Consider the following 22,899-nt stretch of genomic DNA (forward strand, 5'->3'; position numbering starts at 1 on the left):
CCATCTGTATTGTCACAGACAACTACAGCTCATTCTTGGAAGATATTCAAGGCACAGCATAAAATTGCTTCCACCAGCCTCTTTAATGTAGATATGAAGAATGACTAGGAAACTGTCATTCCACAATTTGTTATGTTTAAACAGAGCTCTATCCTCTTCTGCATCATATGAAATGATATTGTACAAACAGTTACAATTACATTTGGTTTTAAAATACTTCTTTCATACCTCCAGATCCTCCAGCTCCTGGTTAAGCCTGACACCTACTGTTAAGTAAGTGAGGTGACTTCTCCTACATAATTAAACAATTCAGTTTGAGACTAAAAACATGCCATTCTAGATATTTATAGGTTCCGAAGTCCATAACACATATAACTTTTCTTCCTTGTTCCCACTTATTTCTTTCCTATTGATTCATGAAATCTAGATTTGTAACACAGGATGCCTATCACTTGATCAGAAACTCATACACATGTATGTTGCTAAAGAACATAAAAATACAGGTCAGACCTCATCTTCAGTAGCACGCTTTCCTTTGTGCACAACACCAGTTTCAAGATCTTCAAAATCTCCATACAGTTCTTCTGCAACAATAAGCACCCAAAATATCCAACAGTTAACCATTATGTTATATTGCAATTAGTCGTTCTGTTGTATTGTTCCATACAATTTCTCATATTTTCAGTATTGTGTGTTTCTTAGTGCTGCTTTGTAGATTAGTTTCAGCCCAAATGTTTTTTCTTCCCATCAACAGTTTTATAAGTCTGTTCTGCCCTCTCTATAGTTTCAGCTAAACACTAGTGGCTCCTCCTTTTTCCTTTCAACACCTTTAACTTCATGATTCAAAAATGTAAGTAAAGTTTAGATCATTCCAAAGGACCACACAGCACATTAGTTAGCACTCTTAAGGACACAAGAAACCAGCAGGGCAATCAAGCTCCTACCTTTAATTTAAAAAAATAAAATTAGCAAAAAATATAGCAGACAATTTTTAAGTTAAATACAAATACTCATAAAAGCCTGTCAAGCCACAATCATTTTGCATAAGATACAGCTATCTTATTAAAATTTTCTAAATATTTCCTAATTAAAAAAAAAATCTCCAAATCATCTGAAGATAGATCTCACTTTCCAGCCAAATGCAAATGACCAGTTTGCCTTCCCATTAAAAAAGAATTTGTTTATTTCTGCCAAGAATATCCAAAAAATAAACCATACATAGAGGATGAATAAACTCAGATACATAACTCAAAGTTAGCATGGCCAAATGTTGACTAAGGACTCCATTTCCTAATTTAAATTATATACCCTATTTCTTAGAGAGTAAATTTTCAGAATGTGCTACTTGCCTACTCTTTGTACAGAGATTTACAGTAATGTTTAATTACATTAGTATCTGTATAATGCTTTATGTAATAGTTTGAACAAAAATTGCAAGTATATCACTAACACAAAACATTCTACATACATAACTATAAAGTCGTACTTCTCTTAAAAATACTGTATACATTATTTTTAGAAGTCTGACACATACCATCTTCCTCCAACAGCTTTGCTGCATCTTTATCATCTTCCCACTTTCCAGTTACAAAGCAGTCTCGAATACTGTTCATAACCTGCAAAATAATAGTGTCGTTGCCTTGTACCATTACAGCTTGCGATCAACAGAAACATTCTCCAGTATGTTCCCCACTCCTCCATCAGATACCACCTCAGAGATAATCAGATACTCTCACACACAGCTCCACATCAACACATCATTATGAAAATCACACAATGCCTCAGTAAACATAGGAAAGTGAAACCAACTCTTGCCCAAAGGTCTTTACACTAACAAAGTCTCTACCCTACATCATATCTTATCTCATGATTCCCCTCTGCTTTTTACTTTTCATTAAATAAACAGCAAACTATGATCCACCAAGCAGCCAAGAGAGCCAAGCATTAAACTGACTTAATTCTAACTTTCCATTCCTGTAAGACATGAATCAATTAGTTAGTAAATACTACTAACGACAGCAAGTAGCAGAAGATATGACACTTTGGCCATAGCTCCCATAGATCTGTTTCAATGACAATTCCGTAGTACTTTATGAGACACAGCCAGGACATAACCAGATAATTGCAGAAGCAATTATCCAATGGTATTACCTCTTCTAAATCCCAGTCTTGCAGCTTTTCTACCAGAAATTTGGAGCAGTCAAGAGCATTAGCCTTCTGTTTGGATGCTTTGTCCGGACGGCTGACACGAAACAAACCTCCAAGTTCACCACCTGCATCCTCACTCTCATGGTCCTCATCCTCAACAGCTAAATGAAAAGATACAAGCTGTGATTATTTCCCCCCCCAGTACATGGATTACATTCATTAACAACCTCTATTCTGCCTTATGTTTCACAATACCTGCAGTAGTTTGAGGAAAAAAAATGCAAACTAAAAATAGTTTTAAACATAGAATACTAAAGAAAACGGTACACTGATCCAGTGTAGGAGTTAAATTACAACCCTCAACAAGGACAAAATAAGGTGAGCAGCAACCAGGGAGATACTATACACTGTGAGCAGTCAACTTCAGTTGTACAGTTGTTTCAATCAGAAACATGTAATTTATTTCACAAACTCCACATAGTTCGAATTTTTTTTGAAGAACACGAAATAGGGCTCTATTTGCACAGCTGTAATCATCTGAAAAAATATCGCCCAACAAGTAAACACAGGATGGTTCATTCAATATCATAAGCAGAAACAATACCAAAACAATCTGTGAATAGAAATTACATTAAATTAGTCGGTAAATCAAGACTACTGGACTTGAGAACCTGCCAGCAAAACATCCTGCTCCTGCCCTGTGGAAGGTTTACAAAAGCTAAATCCTCATTGAGTTCTACAGAGGTTCTGCATGATGAGGTTTCTACACTCAGACAACTACTGCAAAAATTGTGAATTAAACAGAACAAATTATATAAAAAACAATTTTCTCTTCCTTTTAAGCCCGCATGCTTTTTTTTTTTTTCCCTCGAAAAGCACCCTTCGCACAGACATAAAAATACTACGTCACATCTAAGAGAGTATTCCACTCTCAGTCAATGTCAGACAGATGTTCCTGAAAGTAGACAACAAACAACATCCCTTTATGAAACACATCAATTACCACAACAGATTTGCATAGTATCTACTAGATAATTACATAAATGACTGAACTTTAAATGTTTGGGGAAAACACAAGTAACAATGGAGTAGTCTGGAAAATGAGCTCAAAATGCTTTTCATTAACAAAGTAAAAACTGTCTTTGTTACAAATATTAGCGAAAATTAGTATCAGCAATTAAAAGTCAATTAACTCTTCTCAAGCCTCCCACCAAAAGATTCAGACTTGCAACCTTGGTAACAGCTAAAAAGCTACCATATACTAAGACAGTAAAAGTTTCCAAACAGATTAGTACCTGTTCCATATATCAGTTTCCGAAGACTGGGGGTCGAACATTGCTGTCTTAGAAAGGCTTGAGCTGCCTTCTGTGTAAGGTCCTCTTTCCACTTAAGTGCACCTGAAAAGGGAAAAAAATTGCATTCTACCTTCAAAAAAGAACAATTAAGAGCTACACAAATAATTTAAGTAAGGACATGACAACAACAGGCTTAAGAAGTACAGATACAACTCAGTTTCTTTTTTTCACACTCCATATATACACAGAAACAAACTGCAACTAAAATTATATCACTTTTTTTTTCTGAGTCCTTATTTTAGCACAAAGTTTTAAGAGATTATTAGCAATAGTAACAGATTTAATTATTTTCATGATGATACATGTCTTCTTTACAGATTCACAGAATGGCTGAGGTTGGAAGGGACCTCTGGAGGTCCAGCCCCACTGCTCAAGCACGGTCACCTAGAGCAGGTGCCCAGCACCACATTCAGATGGCTTCTGAGTACCTCCAAGGATGGAGATTCCACAGCTTCTCAGGTCAACCTGTTCTGGTGCTCAGTGAGTAGTTAATTACATTTTAGTAACATTCTCCCAAGAATGTTTTATTCTTTCTAAATCTAATAGAACATCATAATTTGTTTTGCACACATAGCAATAAAGAGAAATGTAGGCAGAATCAATGAAGCCCATAAAATGAACCACCGCCATCTTAGAGGAAGGAAACCTGAGACCTGCATACTATACATCGAAGGCTTAATAGCATATAATCCCATGTTTCCTAACTTGAAGTTTGCCACTTAGCAACTATATCTATATATAGGAGGGGCAACATTATATAGTATTCAATAATTATAAAATCCCTTAACAGAGAACCAAATTAAAAACGGACAGTAAAAATTTTTAATGTTTATCACCTACCTGTTGTGTCAGCAGAAAAATCTATTTTTTCTTCATACTCCTCTTCCTCTCTCAGTAGATTCTCCACATCATCATCCTCAGCTTCTACAGCTTTAAGTTTAGTCTGTCTAGTACCATCAGCTTTCTTTGCTTGATTATGCTGAAATCCCTTGCTGTGTGACTCTTCAACTTCTAATTCATCATGTGAGCTGCCTTCATCATCACCCTCATTGAGGGAAGAGTTTTCAACATCAGATTCTGATGCTTCTTCTGCTGTGCAGTTTCCCGAATCTGTAATGAGCACCGCTTTTCTTTTAAGACTGTGATCTGAGATTTGTGGTCTCATTACTGTATCTTCACTATTTATTTCACACTGCTCAGATTCAGCTACTCTTTTGCTTGCAGCCTCAAAATCACTATCTGAGCTTTCATGTTCATAAGCCCTTTGCTCATCCTCCTCATCTTCTTCCATCTCACTCCCTTTAGGAGCAGTTTCTCCTTCTCCTTCAGAACTCATCTCAAGATCGTCATCACTGTCTGCAAATGCTGGCAGTTCATTCACAGCTTCTTCTTTAGCCACCTGTGTTTTCACACGTTTGGTTCTCCCAACAGCTATCTCTTCCCCTAATAGCTCTCTGTCACTTTCTTCCTCAGCATCTTCATCTTCACCATCACTATCACTTCCATCCTCAGACATTGCTGCTGCTTCTTCTTCTTGGTCATCTTCCTCATCACTTACTGTATCATCATTTTCTTTCTCCTCTTCTTCAAATAATGCTTTCCGACGTACTCTTCCAGTCTTCAAATCAATCTGTCTCTCTTCTTTTGGCATCGCAAACCTGTTTTCCCAAAGATCACATATGGAGTAAATTGTAAAGTACAAGGAAATTTTAATGAAACAATGAAGCTGCACGTTAATAATTACTTTTTTTTTAAAAAAAGAAAAACAGAACAAGGTTATGGAGAACATTAAAAAGGCAATGGAGTTCTTTAAGCACGGAACACCTCTTAATTCAAGAATGCACCCTATGTTATAACCACAGAGAATTCCAAGAAACTTCTTCATTTTCCACGGAATACAAATAGGTTATACAATGAATTTTACTGAAGATTACGACTTCCATTCTCCAAAACTCTGAAGAAAAACAGAAATATGTTACATAGGGGTATATCAGCAAGAAATTCCTGGAAGACAGGACTATACTGCTTGCAAAACTTTTCTAGTATCAATTATTTTTAAAAAGGGAAATACAGAGGACACAGGGAACTACAGGACAGTCAGTCTTACCTCTGCCCAGCAAGATCATGAAGTGGATTCTCCTGGAAACTATGCTAGGGCACACAGAAAATGAGGTGATTGGTAACAGCCAACAGGCCTTCACTAAGGGAAAATCGTGCCTGACAAATCTGGCGGCCTTCTACGACGGGGTTACAGTGCTGGTGGATAAGGGAAGATAAACTGATGCCATCTACCTGGACTCGTGCACAGCATTTGACACCGTCACACACAACATCCTTGCCTCTAAATTAGAGACATGGATTTGATGGATGGACTACTCAGTGGATAAGGAATTGGCTGGATGGTCACACTCAAAGAGTTGCGGTCAGCGGCTCAACGTCCAATGGAGAGCAGCGACGAGTGGCGTTCCTCAGGGGTTGGTGTTGGGACCAGCGCTGTTTAACATCTCCATTGGAGACATGGACAGTGGGATCGAGTGCACCCTCAGCAAGTTTGCTGATGACACCAAGCTGTGTGGTGTGGTCGGCATGCTGGAGGGAAGAGATGGGCCATCCAGAAGGATCTGGACAGGCTGGAGAAGCGAGTCCCTGTAAACCTCATCAAGTTCAACAAGGCCAAGTGCAAGGTCCTTCACGTGGGTCAGGGCAATCCCAAGCACAAATACAGGCTGGGCAAAGAGTGGATTGAGAGGAGTCCTGTGAAGGACTTGGGGTAGTAGTGGATGGAAAACTTACAATGCGCTAGTAATGTGCACTTGCAGCCCAAAAAGCCAAGTACCCTGGGCTGCATCAAGAGAAGTGTGGCCAGCAGGGCAAGGGAGGGGATTCTGCACCTCTACTCTGTTCTCATGAGAGAACAGCAGCCTGTAGCAGCCTTGTAGCAGCGTTCTGGTACCTCAAGGAGGTCTACAGGAAAGATGGGGAGGGACTCTATCAGGGAGTGTAGTGATAGGGTGAGGGATAAGGGGTTTAAACTGAAAGAGGGCAGATTTAGATTAGATAAGGCAGAAATTCTTTACTATGAGGGTGGTGAGACACTGGAACAGGTTGCCCAGAGCAGTTGTGGCTGCCCCCTCCCTAGAAGTGTTCAAGGCCAGACTGGACAGGGATTTGAGCAACCTGGTCCAGTGGAAGGTGTTCCTGCCCATGGCAGGGGGGTTGGAACTAGATGATCTTTAAGGTCCCTTCCATCCCAAACCATTCTATGATTCTATTCTATGATTCCTATCTCAAAATACCCATGTGGTATATTAGTAGTCTCAGAAGAAGAAGAATTAGGCAATAAACCATTCTACTAACTGTGCTCTCTTGAGAATTTTTCCTAAATTAGAGCCTGAAATTAGAGATTCATTCATGCTCGAACACTGCTCAGCAATCAAAACTTACTCTTGTCCTACATCTTCTGAACCTAAGGGTCTAGAGTCCATGAAGAGAGAGACCTTGCTTGATGCCATCTTAACATCAATGGCTGAATGTGTGGAGATGAGGCTCTGAACTAGTTCGTGACTTGGTCTCACTTCCTCCTAGAAAGCCAAGATATTTTACTTTTCAATTAAAGTGAATAAACAAATCTCTAATGAACAGCTAGCAGAGTTACTAATCTGTCTAAAACAGTAGAAATAAGCATATGTAAAAAACAATTCCAAAAGCATTTTAAATAAATATTTTCTCAGAATAGCAAGGTGTCCCTTCCCCTCTTCACATTTTAAGAATGCATACAATATTAATCCAAGAAAAATTAGAGGGCCTCCTTCACAGTATGCAACCACTACAGTAAATATCAGCAAGGAAGTAAACATTACCACAGACCCAAAGGTACTTAACATTTAGCACAACAGAGGGGAAAAGAGCAGAATTCCATCTGTTTGTATGCAAACTCCCTTTGACCACTCAAATCCTATAAGTGTTCTCCCACAATCACCCTGCCCTACAAAATAAGAGTGATAATACCCCAGTACCAGGAGTTTTACAAATTTAACTCAAAATTTACAAAATTAACTTTAGGTATTTATTATTAACTGATCTTATAAATGTTTTGCACAATATTTTACACAAAGTTAATAAAAATATCCCTCTTCTGAAATCAAAAGAGGAGAAAAAGAAATTACCGACTATGGATGTATAAGAACTGATTATTTAAAATAATCTTGCTTTTAAACACTTATTTTGAATCTAAGGATAAAAATTACATTTTGCAAGAGAATTAAAATCACCAACAGCATTCCATTACCTCTTCTTTTTCATGAGCATGGCTTCCACCAAGGTCAATATAAACAGCATCTTTATCATATACAATGCCCCCAACTCCTGAAAGAGGGGCATAGACTAGTTTCTCTTTCTCATTTAAAGAACGCTTCTTCTGCTGTTCAGGTAGAGCACAGGGGTCTGGTAGGAAACTCACATCACTCACAGTAAAGTCCCCTACACCTGAAAATTTGACAAGAGAAGCAACAAGGTTTTCACAAAGTTTTGATTCTGAAATTTGTACAACTCGCCATGAAAAGATTAAAAAAAAAACCAAAACAAAACCCAACATTGTAGCGTTCAGTGAATCAACAGCAAGCTCTATCAAACATTCAATTCTTCTGCCTTACCACTGAACTTCATAGAATCACAGAATCATCTAGGTTGGAAAGGACCCTGGAGATCATCTAGTCCAACTGTTCACACATCACTGACAGTTACCAACTACAGCATATCCTTAAGCTCTAAATTGAACCTACACTTAAACACCTCCAGGGATGGGGACTCCACCACCTCCCTGGGCAGCCCATTCCAACGCCTAACAACCTGTTCTGGAAAGAAATACGTTCTGACATCCAGTCTAAACTTCCCCTGACGCAACTTGAGGCCATTCCCTCTTGTCCTGTTGCTTTCTACTAGGCTAAAGAGGCTCAAACCCAGCTCTCTGCAGCTTCCTTTCAGGTAGCTGTAGAGGGTGATAAGGTCTCCCCTCAGCCTCCTCTTCTCCAGACTAAACACCCCCAGTTCCCTCAGCCGCTCCTCATAGGACATGTGTTCCAGACCCTTCACCAGCTTTGTAGCCCTTCTCTGGACATGTTTGAGTAACTCTATGTCCTTTTTGTAGTGAGGGGCCCAAAATTGAACACAGGAATCGAGGTGCGGCCTCACCAGCGCCAAGTACAGGGGTCAGATCCCTTCCCTGTCCCTGCTGGCCACACTATTGCTGACACAAGCCAGGATGCCATTGGCCTTCTTGGCCACCTGGGCACACTGCTGGCTCCTGTTCAGCCGGCTGTCAATCAACACCCCCAGGTCCCTCTCTGACTGGCAGCTCTCCAGCCACTCCTCCCCAAGCCTGTAGCACTGCTGGGGGTTGTTGTGGCCCAAGGGCAGCCCCCAGCATTTGGCCTTATGGAAACTCCTCCAGTTGGCCTCATCCCATGGCTCCAGCCTGTCCAGGTCTCTCTGCAGAGCCTCCCTACCCTCGAGCAGATCAACACTCCCACCCAGCTTGGTGTCATCTGCAAACTGACTGAGGGTGCACTCGATCCCCTCGTCCACATCATCAATAAAGACGTTAAACAGGAGTGGCCCCAAAACCAAGCCCTGGGGACACCACCTGTGACCAGCCACCAGCTAGATTTAACTCTGTTCACCACAACTCTCTGGGCCCGGTCGTCCAGCCAGTTTTTTACCCAGCAAAGTGTGCGATTGTCCAAACCTCAAGCAGCCATTTTTACCAGGAGAATGTTGTGGGAAACGGTGTCAAAGACCTTGCTAGAGTCAAGGTAAATTATATCCACAGCCTTTCCCTCATCCAGTAAGCAGGTTGCTCTGTCATAAAAGGAGATCAGGTTTGTGGAGCAGGACCTGCCTTTCATAAACCCATGCTGACTGGGCCTGAGCATCTGGTTGTCCCGCATGTGTTGCGTGATGGTGCTCAGGATGAACTGCTCCATCAGCTTCCCAGGCACCGAAGTCAAGAAGACAGGCCTGTAATTTCCCAAATCATCCTTCCGACCCTTCTTATAGATGGGCATCATATTGGCCAATTTCCAATCAGTTAGGACCTCCCCGGTCAGCCAGGACTGCTCGTAAATGATGGAAAGCATCTTGGCAAGCACCCCAGCCAGCTCCTTCAGCACTCTCGGGTGTATCCCATCTGGTCCCATAGACTTCTGTGTGTCTGTGTGATGCAGCAGGTCACTGACTGTCTCCTGGATTGCAGGGGGGTTGTTCTCCCAGTCTCTGTATTCTGGCTGTGGAGGCTGGATTCCCTCATTACAACTAGTCTTGTTATTAAAGACTGAGGCGAAGAAGGCATTAAGCACCTCAGCCTTCTCCTCATCACTTGTTACCGTATTTCCTCCTGCATCTAGCAGGGGATGGAGGCTCTCCCTGGACTTTCTTTTGCTACTGACATACTTATAGAAACTTTTCTTGTTATCCTTGGTTGCAGAGGCCAAATTAATTTCCAGTTGGGCTTTTGCCCTTCTGATTTCCACCCTGCACAGCCTCACAGCCTCTTTGTAATCACTGTGTGTGGTTAGCCCCTTCTTCCAAAGGCTGTAAACTCTCCTTTTCTCCCTGAGTTGCAGTCAAAGCTCCCTGTTCAGCCAGGGTGGTCTTCTCTGTCATTGGCTTCTCTTAGAGCACCTGGGGACCACCTGCTCCTGAGCCATTAACACCTCTTTCTTAAAGAGCACCCAGCCTTCCTTAAAGCAGCATATACAAGTTCACCAGAATACTGCAAAGCCTTGGGTTTGTTTGCTTGTTTTTAAACGAGAAAACTAGTAACTGGCTTTTCCGAGTGTGTCCGTGAATTTATGATTAGAATATTCCTGAATTTAAGCTTTTACATCATTCACTTGAAATTTATTCTATTCAATGAATATGAGAAATTTCACATAAGACAAATTTACTTTTCACTATTAGGGGTGGTATGTTTTGCATTTCAAGCACCTTTTAAAGCAAAACACCTCTCAGAAACTAGATACTGAAAATATTAACGCTGCAGCAGAACTACACAATTAAAAGCAAAACCACAATAATTCATTTTTACAAAAATGTGTATTATGAAAAATAATTTTCAAAAGCATAATATATATTTAGAAAGGTAAAAACCTGTTTTACAATATACAGTTTAAAGATACAAATCAGTCCACAATGAAAACAGCAACAGCTATGTTGCTACTCATAGATCAGTACAAAAACAGTTTTAAGAATCTGCTAAATTACCTGGCATGTGAATTTGACTTTTGTTTTTCAGGTGTGCTCCTCTCAAGTATCCATAAAGCGCTATCTTCCTGTCACATTTGGGATTGATTCGAACATCTTCTGGGTTTGTCAACTCTTCCATTCTACCCAGCATTCAAAAACAAAGTTATAATATCCAGCAGTCCTAATAGTAACTTTTGAAAAAAGGTAATTTAAAAAAAAAGAATTGTGGCATCACTGCAGCCACTCCATGATCAGTAGACTCTAATAATCAAAACAGAATGACCATTAAAAAAAAAAATCCATGGAAAAATTGATTTTTTTCAGCAATATTTTAAAATTGTATTTTAAAACTTGTCCAATCATGTTCAACAATATATTTCCAGAAGACTTATTGACATTCAACTAAGCATGTACTGTTTTCTTAGCACATTTTAATTAGTGTTTTCCACATACAACCCTCCTCAAACCAATTCTGCCGTTAGAAGGAAAAGAGCTGAAAGTTGCACTCCCTGCAGCCACACAATACCTTCTTTTCCCTAATAATGGCAGTGAGCAACACAATAACCACCAGAGGAAAGGGGATAGGGAAAGATTGGCTGTTTTCAGTCAGAGGAGGAGGAAACTCCTTCCAGAGCTCCTTTCAACACTGCACAAGGAAGGCAACACAAACACACAACCAAGGAAGAGGATGGGACACACATTCTGGCTGCAGATCAGCTTAGAACTGATCCAACTAACAGTTAGAGCAACCTAAAACAATGTTAGTGAAAGACTACAGAAATTTATTTTCTGATTTTCCCCTCCCTGATTTGTGTATTTTTAGGACTTTGCACAATCTACTTCACTGACAATTTTTTCTAAAGATTTAGAGCTTTGAAAGAGACTTGTTCTAGACGCCTTAGATTCTTGTAGTAGTTTAGTCATAACTGTAAGCATTCTGGCAATAAAATATGAAAGGTGAGGTAATGTCTCACGTAAGTACAGCCACCATCAAGATTACTTGCATGCTCCAAAGAGACTATGAATCAAATGCTACCTGTGGAGATGGAGTAGAAAGGATGTTCCAGGAAACACAGAGGACTAATTCACCAGCTGTTGTTAAATTGCTGGAATGCTGTTTCTTTTCCACAGAAATTCAGTATCATCATCAACATGCAGAATTATTTAAATTTTTTTTTTCCTGCATTTCAGAAGTATTTACAATATACCAAAGGCCTATCCACATGATCCGATGCAAGTGAAAACTAAAGTGACTGGCACAAACCGGGAGAATATGCTTTCATTTCCCTCAAGCCAACATTAAATACCCATTCACACACAAAGCTGACTGGCTCCAATATTACAGAGTTTTTTAAACAGCAAGGTGCTACCTATACTGAGGTTGAAGAACAGAAAGAAAAGCACACACCTGTCAGCAAGAACATATGGGTGAGATGTTTGCCAAGTAAGAGGTCGGAATTTCATAACCGAGATAAAACGCCCCAAATTGTGAATTTCCTGCTTTTGATATTCTCCGTGAACCATCCCAGACAGATAAAACAGCTTAGCACCCTTAACACATGAAAAAGACATAAAAATGTTAAACGTCAATTTAATACCTACAAAACTAAAGAAAGGTAATACAATTCTAATTTGTAAATCATAACCTGAAGTTGCAGGTTACAAGTGGTTCCAAAAGATCAAACTAACTAGTTTACTTCTACATCAAAATTGTCTCCTAAATCTTATGGGAAAACAACTGACATCCAAAAAAACTTGTACAAAGGTTAATTTGTCTCTCAGACCTACAAGCAGATCCTCCTTGCATAGCACCTGTGTAACAGGCCGCTTCACTAGTATCGTATGTTTAGTAGCTAGTCATGCTGAGATAGAGAATAATTACACAAGGATTTTAGCAAATAGAAGATTACATAATCTGATACATCAGCGCTGTCCATTTATACTATTATTTAAAAGATGTAAGAACATAATAAACACTTAAGTATCACCCTACTTTTAATTCAGCTTCCATAATACAAAGTATATGAAAAAATGAATGTTGAATGTCATACCGGATACACTTCAGTCCAGAATCTGTGCTTTAACTTCTTTTTAGTCTTCTTTAATTGTTTGTTGTTCTTGAATATATCCAGGTGGGTAAGAACTCCCATAATTTTTGGAAAGCCATGTACCTGACAAATGTTCAGGAATTCAAATGTTTCCATCTCAAATCCAAAGCTGGCATCAATAAGCATTAGAACCTGAAAATGCAACATCAGCATTTCACCACAACAATACCACAATGCCCACAAGAGCTAATTTCAAAGGCCACACCTTTAAAGTCATAAGCTTCTTAGGAACCAAAATCTTGCAAAAAGTTTTGTTCTTTATTTTCATGAGATGTGAAAATCAACTTTGGCTGTTTAATTAAAGTCTGGATTTTAACTGCTTCAGAATTTACTGGGGCTTAGGAAATCCAATCTTTTCTTCCAGATAATCAAATCTCCTTTACATAGATGATTAGCTCTTTGTCTCTGAGAAAACTAAAGAAGAATAAGGCTGCTCTAAGAATGCAATATCATATAGTATCATAAGGTCTGAACAGATGTTTACTGGGTGAATTTTAAATATGCAAAATTAAGGATCTTCCAAAATTTGCAGGAATGTCTGAGAAAATTAATAAAATTTCTACATCTGTGTCTTGGATGCACTAATGCCTTTAAGGCCAAGCCTTTTGGTAAAATGAGACAAACTTACTTCACACATCACAATTACTGTTAGGCATCCCTAAAATGCACTGACACCGGAAAACAGCATCCAACAGTCACACAAAAATGGAAGCAAAATTAGGGCCTCAGAAACTAAGAAGACACATGGGAATTGATGACAGAGACCTGCAAGCAATTATGTAACCGGAGCCTCCTAACAATCAAACCAAAAAGATTCTCAGCATCACTATATGCGTGCAGAATCTCAAACATCCATCACATCTAAAAGAAAATTTTTGTGCTTTTTAATACATTTCCCTCCTCAAGTAGAATACATGCAAGTAGAACAATATCTGGCTTAGTGCACACACATATTTAGATATTTAGACACTTAATGTTTAGATAAGGATCCCAAACCCTATTCTGCTATGAATAATATACTCCAAATCCACATGTAAAGTAAAATTATAAAGGGACAAATGAACCGTGCATTGGGTCCCCAAGATCAGCTGACATATTCCACTAAACCAAAAGTTACAAGTGAATTACAATGATGACCACACTCCAGTTAAATCAATCCTATTACTGCACAGTGACCTTCAAAGGGGGACACAAAGGAGTGCAACAAGTAAAACCAACTAATGTAAACTAATTCATATTTCTACTTTATACATTACTTGAAAACTTCTTGACTAAAAAACATTTTCAAATTTTACGTGCTTTGACCAAATCCCTTAATGAAAAGACTATCACCTTGGCTTGTTATAAGATCTTCCATTAAAAGTTTACCAGTTGCATTAGCAATGAAGTTCAGCAGCATTTCCCTTCTTCCACATCCCCCCCCCCACCACCACCCACACACTTTATTTCCCGCCACCCCCAGGATAAGGAAAGTCCTAGGGGTTTTTCCAGCACATTAAGTTAATTGTCAAGCTTAGTCCCGTTCTCTCTGAAAACAAAGACAGTTTTGCCTTCAGTAGCAATGGGTAGAGAAATCAGACATTGGTGCAGTCCAGTCAAAAGGAGTATCATCAAAATAAATTATAGTAGAAATCATGTGACATTGTTAACTTACCAAATCAGCAACTTTAGCCAGGTCAATCATTGTGTTGATGTCACATCCACATTCAATAATAGTTAGCCTGCGTTTCTTACCTGAAAACAAAATTAAGAATCAAAAACCGAAACAGAGGGAGCAAACTGATTAGTCCACTGTTTATTTTCAGCTCACATTCCTGAAGTTCCTGAAGAGTATCTGGGACTCAAATTCTTGTCTAGCTTACAGATTGTCCAACACGCACTGCTGTAGAAGTGCCTGTTTTCAAATGTTTATAATTCTGCTACGTTTCAAGTTTTTAGTTTAAAATGATCAGGTTGAGTACGTCTTTTCAACAACGCTGTTCAGACTTTTCCCAAACCAATGCTAATAGAAAAAAAATGGTGGGCTTTTTTACTTTGGAAAATAAATAATTCTCTGCCTCTCTTATCTTTAGTTAATATTGTACATTTTATTTTACCACATTTTTTTTCCTTTTGATATTGTTAGGAAAAATACCCTGTTCTAGCTTTTAAAAATAAAATTAAATTTACATATCAAAAAATTTCTTAACCTGCATCCCAATAAGAAAGATGGGATGCATGTTAATTTGGTTTGACGAACTTGAGTTAGCTGACTGAACTTTAGACAACAGGAATATCAACTTTAAACAACTATAGACATAGATATCATAGTTTTTGTCTTCAGGTTATCAATTGTAAAATTCAACCCTTGGAGTGCCTGTAGACCAATTAGGAAATTCAGTTTAACATGTGAATTTTCCTTTCTTTTTTCTTTCCCATATTTGTCAACTATTCCTTGCAAAAAAGAGATTTATTAGTTAAAGTCTCTGAAGAGTCTACCTACACCAAACATACAGTTGTCCACATCCAAGCAAGGTCCCCCTTACCAACTGGTTCTTTGAGTTGCTGTGTGCTGTGCTCCCCCAGGAACCTCAATGATCCCCTCTGGTAATATTCAGGGAAAAGTATGAACAGACTAAGACAAGTGGGAGGACTGAAAACTTAACAAAAAGGAAAAGGAACTGACCAGGGGGTGAGGTGAAGAAACATAACTGGAAATGGCTAGGCAAATTAATTCTTGGCTTAAGAAAGAAAAGGACACAAAAACAGGATTGTAAGGCAAGGAACCTGAAAGAATGGGAAATGCCTGTAGAGGCTGGGATGAAGCTAGAGAAAACAAGTTAAAAATGGAAAACAGAACCCAGTGGGAAAGGAAAACTTGGGAAGAGTTTGGGGAATGGAAGAAACTGGGAAAAACAAAAACGAAATTAGCATCCCAGCAGGGTAGAAAACAAGTTTAGACCGACAAGTCCCCCAAAAGCCTAAATCTTACTACTCTTTTACTGTTAATAAGTACACCTGAAAACACATCCAAATGATTTCTTCAAAATTACCAAAAATTATGAGAACATGAACCAGTCCTAGCTCTAAAAGCAAGGCAAATAAGGACTGCAAAATAAGCATTTCCATTTCCCCTATCTTTGTTCTCACCTGAAACAATTGTAACAGGACCCCGGATTTCAACCAGTTTTTGCCTTGTGAAGTTCTTAATGAGACATTTTATTAAGGTGCTCTTCCCAACCTTGGGGGGGCCGACTACAACGACCACCACAGGAGGTGGCTCCAAAGGAGTACGATCAACCACAGGAATGTGATGTTTTTTAGTCTTCAAATCCTGAGTTCTGAGAAGAAATTAATAATAATACAAGAATTTGAAAAACAGAAACATGTATTCATTGAAAGTCTTCAGTATTTGCAAAAGCTTGGCCACAGAGGTTCACCAAGAGCCAAGATACTAATATGTACATGGAACTTCCAGCAAGTGTACGGAGCTATACGCTCTTCCATTGACTAACAAAGCTGTACCACGTAACACAGATGCAGAAAGCATCACACCTCTAATACACACATAAACTACAACACAACGTGGTGAATGATGAAAGCTATGTGAGCACACCAATGAAAATTACACTACATATATTGCTACAGAAAGTAGCAATAAAACCCCAGCCAACTCCTATCCATCTAACTGACCTTATATGTTCTATAACCAACTCCCACGTCCTACCTATGGAATGTTCTGGCCATCCGCACAGCAGACTGGACTGTAAAGGCTTTGGGGTTTCTCTTCCGTGCATTCTCATCGTCTCCTATTCCTAGGTCATTGAGATAACGTTTCCTCTTCTTTTCTGCCTTTGGCCCACTATGCTTTGCGCGGTGCTTCTTCTTCTCTTTTTCCTCCATTTTACTCTTTCAATAATTGTTTAAAATCAATATGACGTAGATTGCCTCTGTGTGACACTGTGCACAGCTGACACAGGAAGAAAATACAGTTAGCACACACAGCATATACTACAGCACACCCGTGAGAGAACGCCAACACCGTGTAACAATTACTTAACCACCTGAAAGAGGAGCTAATTTATATCCTGCCCGGCCGCACACGACAAGCGCCGAAGCCCGCCCAGCGCAAAGCAGCAGCACTCCCGGCCGCCCCCAGGCCTTGCGCTCTCCTCGCTGGGCCGCGGGTCTCCGGGCGGGGCCGCTACTTTACCTCGGGCAAAGCCGCCGCGGCAGGGAGCTGCCGGGCACGCCGCGGACCGGCCCCACGCCGCCTGAGGAAGGGGAGAGGTGCTCCGCGGCGCTGCTCCCCACGGGCAGCCGCCTACCTGTCCCGCCGCGCCGCACCACAGGATCCGCGTGGGCCCGCACCGCCCGGCCGCTGTAGCGACACACCCCGGAAACAGCGGCTGCGCCCCGAGTTCCGGGAGAGGCGGCGGCGGCGGAGCTCTATTTCCGACGCACAGGCCGGCAGCGCGGCGGCGCCCGCAGCGGTGGGTCCCTCAGCGGCGGGGGCCCCGGGAGCCGTCCCACGACTGCTCCCGGTTTGTGAATCAGTACCGTTCCCGCACGTGTCGTGAAAGATCCGCGGTATCTGTCCGGCGGCGCTTGCCCCGCGGCACCGGCGGCTGAGGCGGCGTGGGGGCCCCGCGATGGCTGAGGGCCGCTGGCGGCTCGGCGGTTCCCGCCTGCTGCCGCGCTGCCTGCGGGGCTGTCCCAGCACGAACGGACTGCGGTGCCCCCAGAAATTAATGTGAAAAAGATATTTTTGAAAAAATTAAATCCTTACCAAGGACTATGGGAGGTCAAAACAAGGCAGAGGGCAAAAACCTGTGAAGGGCTGTCCAGTGCTATGAACTCGGACAGAGTGTCCTTAGATGGGGGCTTTTTTCATATATCAAGTCCGTCACCCCATAGGACTTGCCTAGGCATGCAGTACTGCAGGTGTGAAGTGCTGCAGGTGTGGAGTAGTTTTTTTATCTGAGGGCTACGCCTTGAAGGCGAGTCTTCCTGAAGTTACTTATAGGTCCTGTTTAATTAAGAGCCCTCTTCTCCAGGGTAATTTCCCTTACACCAAGGAATGGTGAGTTGCTGGGCTGCTAAAGAGGTGTCCAGGTCATGAACTGCCATCTCTGTGATGTCGGCCAGATGCTGCCTCCCAGACAGGCAGCTTCCAGCAAGGACTGGCAGCTGCAGAGGCTGTGGCTGTCACTCTGGTCCTGCTGCCAGAGGAGGTGGCTAAGAAGAAAGGAATGCACTTTGCAAGCTCCCACAAAATGAGGCACTCAAGACACCTAGCAGTGGGATAGGCCCAGGCTGACTATGAACCACATTGGTAAATTTGGAGTCCTCACTATTTCTTTGAGAAGTTATGTGAAGGAAAATACAGTTTTCAATATTCAGCATACAAAATCCTTCTTTCTTCTATAAACGGGCATTTTACAGGCAGTAGAAGAGTAGTCCATCACTGAATACACTTGGTTCCTGCCCCACCTCTTCCTCAGTGTCACCTTGTATGACAGCAGAGATGTTTTTGGAATGCAAGTCAAGGGGAAGCTACTAATACCATCACTAAAAGTACCTCCTACATGTTGAATAAGCATGAAATTTCCGTTCTGAAATTCTCCACCTCATAACAAGGAGTGCAACTTTACAGAAATGCCATGAGTGTTGCATCTGACTGCTCTCCAGAGATTTTTCTTACTTGTGAAATATATGCTAGTAGGTCTGTTAAAAGCAACTTGTAGAAAAATAAAGAAAACCAGTAACTTACTTAGAAAAGCTCTACCCTGAGCAGCAGGTAGCTCTGTGATGGGAGAATGATTTATTTTTCTTGGACTTGCTCATGAGAAGTATTCAGTGTATTCCACTTCAGTGTTGGAAACATGGGTTTGCTAGTGAGGGAAGTATGTTCCCTAGACCAGGTGAAGGGGTTCTAATGCCAGGAGTGACAGCTCAACACCAGACCATAACACAACTGCCTTGGTGCAGCTTTGTGAGCTTTGGCAGAATAGGATGTCTACAGAGTGAGAGGGGGAAGCGGCTGGATGTACTGCAGAGACCAGGCTCACGAGAGGAAACCTGTAACAGCGAACCTCCAGTTATTTACCTCAGACCCTTGTGAGATAAAAGGGTGCTGGTTACCTTGCATTGAGATCAGCAGGGAGGATACCATGGGAAGACCTGGTGCTGCCTGTCAGATAGCCACCGACTCCGGGAAGGAACCAAAACCCCACAGCCTTGTAGTTTAGTGGGGCATGTTATTCTTTTAGATGTCCTTTTTCCTCTTCCTCTTTCTTTTTGAAACAAGGCTGTTTTGCTACACACTTTTGAACACCTGTTTCTTGTCTTTTTCATGTGCAGAATTAATAGTCTTGTTCTGTCTGTGCCTAGGAACAAGTCTCACTTCTCATTAAGTATGAGGGAAAGGGTATATGTAAATAAAGAAATGAGCCTTACTGTACAGTTTTTAAAAAGTTTACTAAAGGAGTCACATATACAATCATAAATACAATCAACACCTTGTACTTAGCTCTTAGATACAACTTGTGGTGTTCAAAGTGCCTTGCAGCTATTGTTTGAAGCTACGGTTCTTCCATAATACATGAGTGCGTTCCAATTTTTCAGGTCAAGACACAAAAGTTACATTTCACAGCCACAGCTAAAAATTACTAACAAAAGTCAGGACTAATTTTCTGGACTTCTCGTGTACACATCTCAATAGACAGCTTCTTCACAGAGATATAAACTTTATTACTAAAATAATGGTCTGTAAGTTTTATTATATCTCTTTTGTTCTATAAACAAAGCAATTAAGTTAATAACCTATGTATTAAGGCATACTTTAAAAATTCCAGAGCCACATCTTAAAAGGACAAAAAAAGGAATTGCATGTATAGTTTTCAGCATCCTAGGCCAATATTGCTTTAATACACAACCACAGCAGCTCTCCAGAGATACAAATGAAGAACACTTCCATGATTACAGTGGTCTTCCACACAGCCATGGATCTTGGGAAGTCTAAAAATAGGCTCAATGTGCACATGCAAAGATAGAACATAATTTTTTTTTTCTGTGAGTGAAGTTCTACAAGTTCATTATCACCCAGGCAAAAACCTTCATTTGGCAAACATAAAACTACAATTTGGAAAAAAAGACAATTGGAAAAAAAATACACAAAAGGAAATCACAAAAATATTGCCTTTAAAAAAGCTACACATATGGTCATTTTAAAATGAAAACACTATACATTAGGTATCTAGGAAAAGACCAGCAGTGTTTCTTTATTAGGAGCACACCTAAAATGCAAACACACCCAGTAAGCCATCCCCTGCCACCACCAAGGCTACTTTTCTCATGCTTGTACCCCTTTGCTTTCTCCACTAAAAGCTATATATAAGTCTGTTTTCCACAACTTTCTTAAAGTAAGTGAATTCTGACCAGAATAGAAACAAAACTTAGTGCAGTAAGGCCCCCAAACCAATGCCATAGTCCCAAACCTCCTGTCAAAATTAATCCAGCATAGTCTGAGCATAGAAAGAGTAAATCTTCAGCACTCGTATATTTACGAAGATCATCAGTCCTCACATGCAAGTTAGTGTGAGGCTGCCGAAAACCAAAGGCATGCAGGAATACTGCAAGCAGCTTGGTGACAGTTCCCGTAGGACAGTGCAGGGAAGCAGCACTCAGCAGCACACATTCAGCAGATTATTCTCCTGTAGCCCTTGCTAACTTTGCCCATCTTTGTTCCCCTTCCAGACAGCACACAAAACTCCACACTTAGACCTGAAAAACCTCTAGCCACTTGGGACAACACCGCCAATTGAACAAAAAAACACATTAATTTTTCACTGGGCAAGGAGACCCCCTGTCAGTTTCATGTGTGACCCAAATTACAGGTTGAACTCTGGCCACCAAAAGCGAAAAGGTAACTTTTTGGCCCACCTTGCTCCCCGTTTTGCTCAAACTGTGAATTTAACCCTGTTCCCAAAATTTCATTTCTCATGCCCAGCCCATGAGGGTCGTAGTCATTGGCTGTCTCCAGCAGCTGCTGCCCATATGACGGGGCTGGAGGAGCAAGAGTCCCCTGGTACCCCGCTTCGGGTTTTGGGAATACCAAAGGAGGACTAGTGTGACTAGCCGCAACCAGAGGTGGGCTGTGCCTTATCTGCTCAAACTCAAGCTTAGGCTCCCCTTCACCATAACTGAAAGTGGAGCTCTTCCCAAAGGGAGAAGTGTTTGACTCGATACACAAATAGTTCTCATCACCCAGGCCCTGGTTAGCATTGATGTAGTTTAAGACAGGCTTCCAGTACATGTTCTCTTTAGCTGCCAGGTACTGGTGATCTTCTATACAAGACTGGAAAACATCTGCATCTGTGTAATAGCTTTCAGGGAAAGATTTCTTCAGGTGTGAATATTCCTGCACCTGCTGCACAGGCAGTGAGAGCTGGGGGGGACTCCCCACACTTCCCACACCGAGTGGGACCCCTTTTCCCACACAGTCCAAACCAAAGTGAGCGGGGGCTTGACCTGGGGCACCAGAAGTGTTATCCAAGCTCCTAAAGTGAGCATCGAGCCTTGAGTGCGGCTGCCCCGAGTAAGGCAACAGCTGACCAGAGAAACTCTGATTTCCTCCCGGGAGGCCGGGCTGCGGGTGGAGGAGGTTCCGGTCTGGCCCAAGACCCTGCGTCGTCCAGGACCTCTCCTGGCAGCTGCCGCCGCAGCGGGTCAGCTTTTGCTTGCCACAGGCCGGCTTGGGGTAGGCGGCGGCTTCGCTCTTCTTGTGGTTCAGCTGCCGGGCTCTCCTGTTCTGAAACCACACCTGCGAGCGAGGCCGGCAGAGACTGAGTGCCCGCCTCGGCCGGGGGAGGCCGCCCCGCCGCCCTTCCCGCCCGCCCCTCTCACCTGGATCCTGGACTCGGGGATGTCGGTGAGGCTAGAGAGCTGCTCCCGCAGGGCGATGCCGGGGTACGGCTCCTTCTCGAAGGCGCGGACCAGCAGCGCCAGCTGGGCCTTGCTGAAGGTGGTCCGCTTCCGCCGGCCGCTCTCCCGCCCGGTGCTGGGGGCGGCGGGGCGCGCCCGAGCCTCGCCTGGGGGGAGAGGGGAGCGGCGGTCAGCGGGGGCCCCGCCGCCGCCACCGGCACCACACCGTCCGCCCGCCCCGGCCCCGGCCGCTGCCCGGCGAGGCTTACCGGTGCTGGAGGGCAGGCTGGCGAGCTCCATGCGGGCCGAGGTCTGCGGGCGGTGGGGCGGCACAGGCCGTTCCTCGCCTTATGAGCCCTCCGCCCCGGCCCTTAGCGACCCCCACCCGCCCGGCCCGGCCCCCCGAGGGTGACTCAGAGCCGTCTTCCACACCTTCATTGTCATCTCATCACCAAAATACACATAATGAGGTCTCGCCCCATCGAAGGAGCCAAAGTGTCTCCCAGTGAAGCCCCTGCTGCTGCCACAAACCCATCCACCTTTCTTTAATTCAAATGGAGAGCGGAAAATTTAATGAAGATATCTTTTGTCTTTGGTTCAGTCCTCTGAGAAGGCTCCCCTTCTCTCTGCACTGCAGTCCGGGGGGTCTGCTGCAAACCTGGGGCTCCCCCGGATGCAGGGAGGCCTCCACACCACCCTTCTCCCCAAGGGAAACCATCCCAGCTCTTATTGCACCCGGGTGACAAGTCCGTGTCTTCCCTGTGTAGTTACCCCATACCTGTTCCCATCCATGGGACATTTCTCAGAAATTTAACTGAAGTAAACGCTGGTGGCTTTACTAGACATTGCATGAAACCCCACCATTCACAGTAAAGGACAAAGCCTCCCCCAGCACACTCTGCCAGCACCTGGAGGAGAAGGATCAGACTCCCTGCCGAGAGTGTGCTGAGGAGCTCAGCACAAGCTTTTCCTTTCCTAGGACTGCTTTTTTTTTTCCTCCAGACAGCTCTGCTCATCCAAGTCATGTACAGAACAAGCAAGGTCTGTGCTTTCAACCCAAGGTGAAATCATGACCAACATATTAATCCAAAAGAGAGGCCAGAAATAGTGTTTAAGAGAGCCAAGTGTGACATAAGGAACTA

The 22,899-nt window shown here is 42.4% G+C and overlaps 2 protein-coding genes across 2 annotated transcripts in view; both read right to left on the reverse strand.

The window, feature by feature from the left end:
- The window catches only part of BMS1 (BMS1 ribosome biogenesis factor), a 26,124-nt gene extending 8,892 nt beyond the window's left edge, over positions 1-17,232 (reverse strand). The window contains 14 exon segments of the mRNA XM_074907115.1: positions 511-584; positions 1,535-1,616; positions 2,152-2,309; positions 3,444-3,545; positions 4,344-5,161; positions 6,948-7,084; positions 7,792-7,988; positions 10,764-10,885; positions 12,154-12,296; positions 12,797-12,985; positions 14,508-14,587; positions 15,983-16,173; positions 16,560-16,802; positions 17,161-17,232. Of these exon segments, the coding sequence (XP_074763216.1) occupies positions 511-584; positions 1,535-1,616; positions 2,152-2,309; positions 3,444-3,545; positions 4,344-5,161; positions 6,948-7,084; positions 7,792-7,988; positions 10,764-10,885; positions 12,154-12,296; positions 12,797-12,985; positions 14,508-14,587; positions 15,983-16,173; positions 16,560-16,735 (2,469 nt within the window). The 5' untranslated portion in view covers positions 16,736-16,802; positions 17,161-17,232.
- Positions 17,233-19,293: 2,061 nt separating this feature from the next.
- Positions 19,294-22,057, reverse strand: LOC141960891 (uncharacterized). Its single transcript, XM_074907116.1, has 2 exons — positions 21,740-22,057; positions 19,294-21,656 (listed from the first exon to the last, which is right to left on the reverse strand). Exons 1-2 carry the CDS (start codon positions 22,055-22,057, stop codon positions 20,709-20,711), a joined length of 1,266 nt encoding a protein of 421 aa, XP_074763217.1. The 3' UTR covers positions 19,294-20,708.
- Positions 22,058-22,899: the final 842 nt, after the last annotated feature.

This window comes from Athene noctua, chromosome 5 (assembly GCF_965140245.1).
Source record: "Athene noctua chromosome 5, bAthNoc1.hap1.1, whole genome shotgun sequence".
In the NCBI taxonomy this organism is placed as follows: Eukaryota; Metazoa; Chordata; class Aves; order Strigiformes; family Strigidae; genus Athene; species Athene noctua.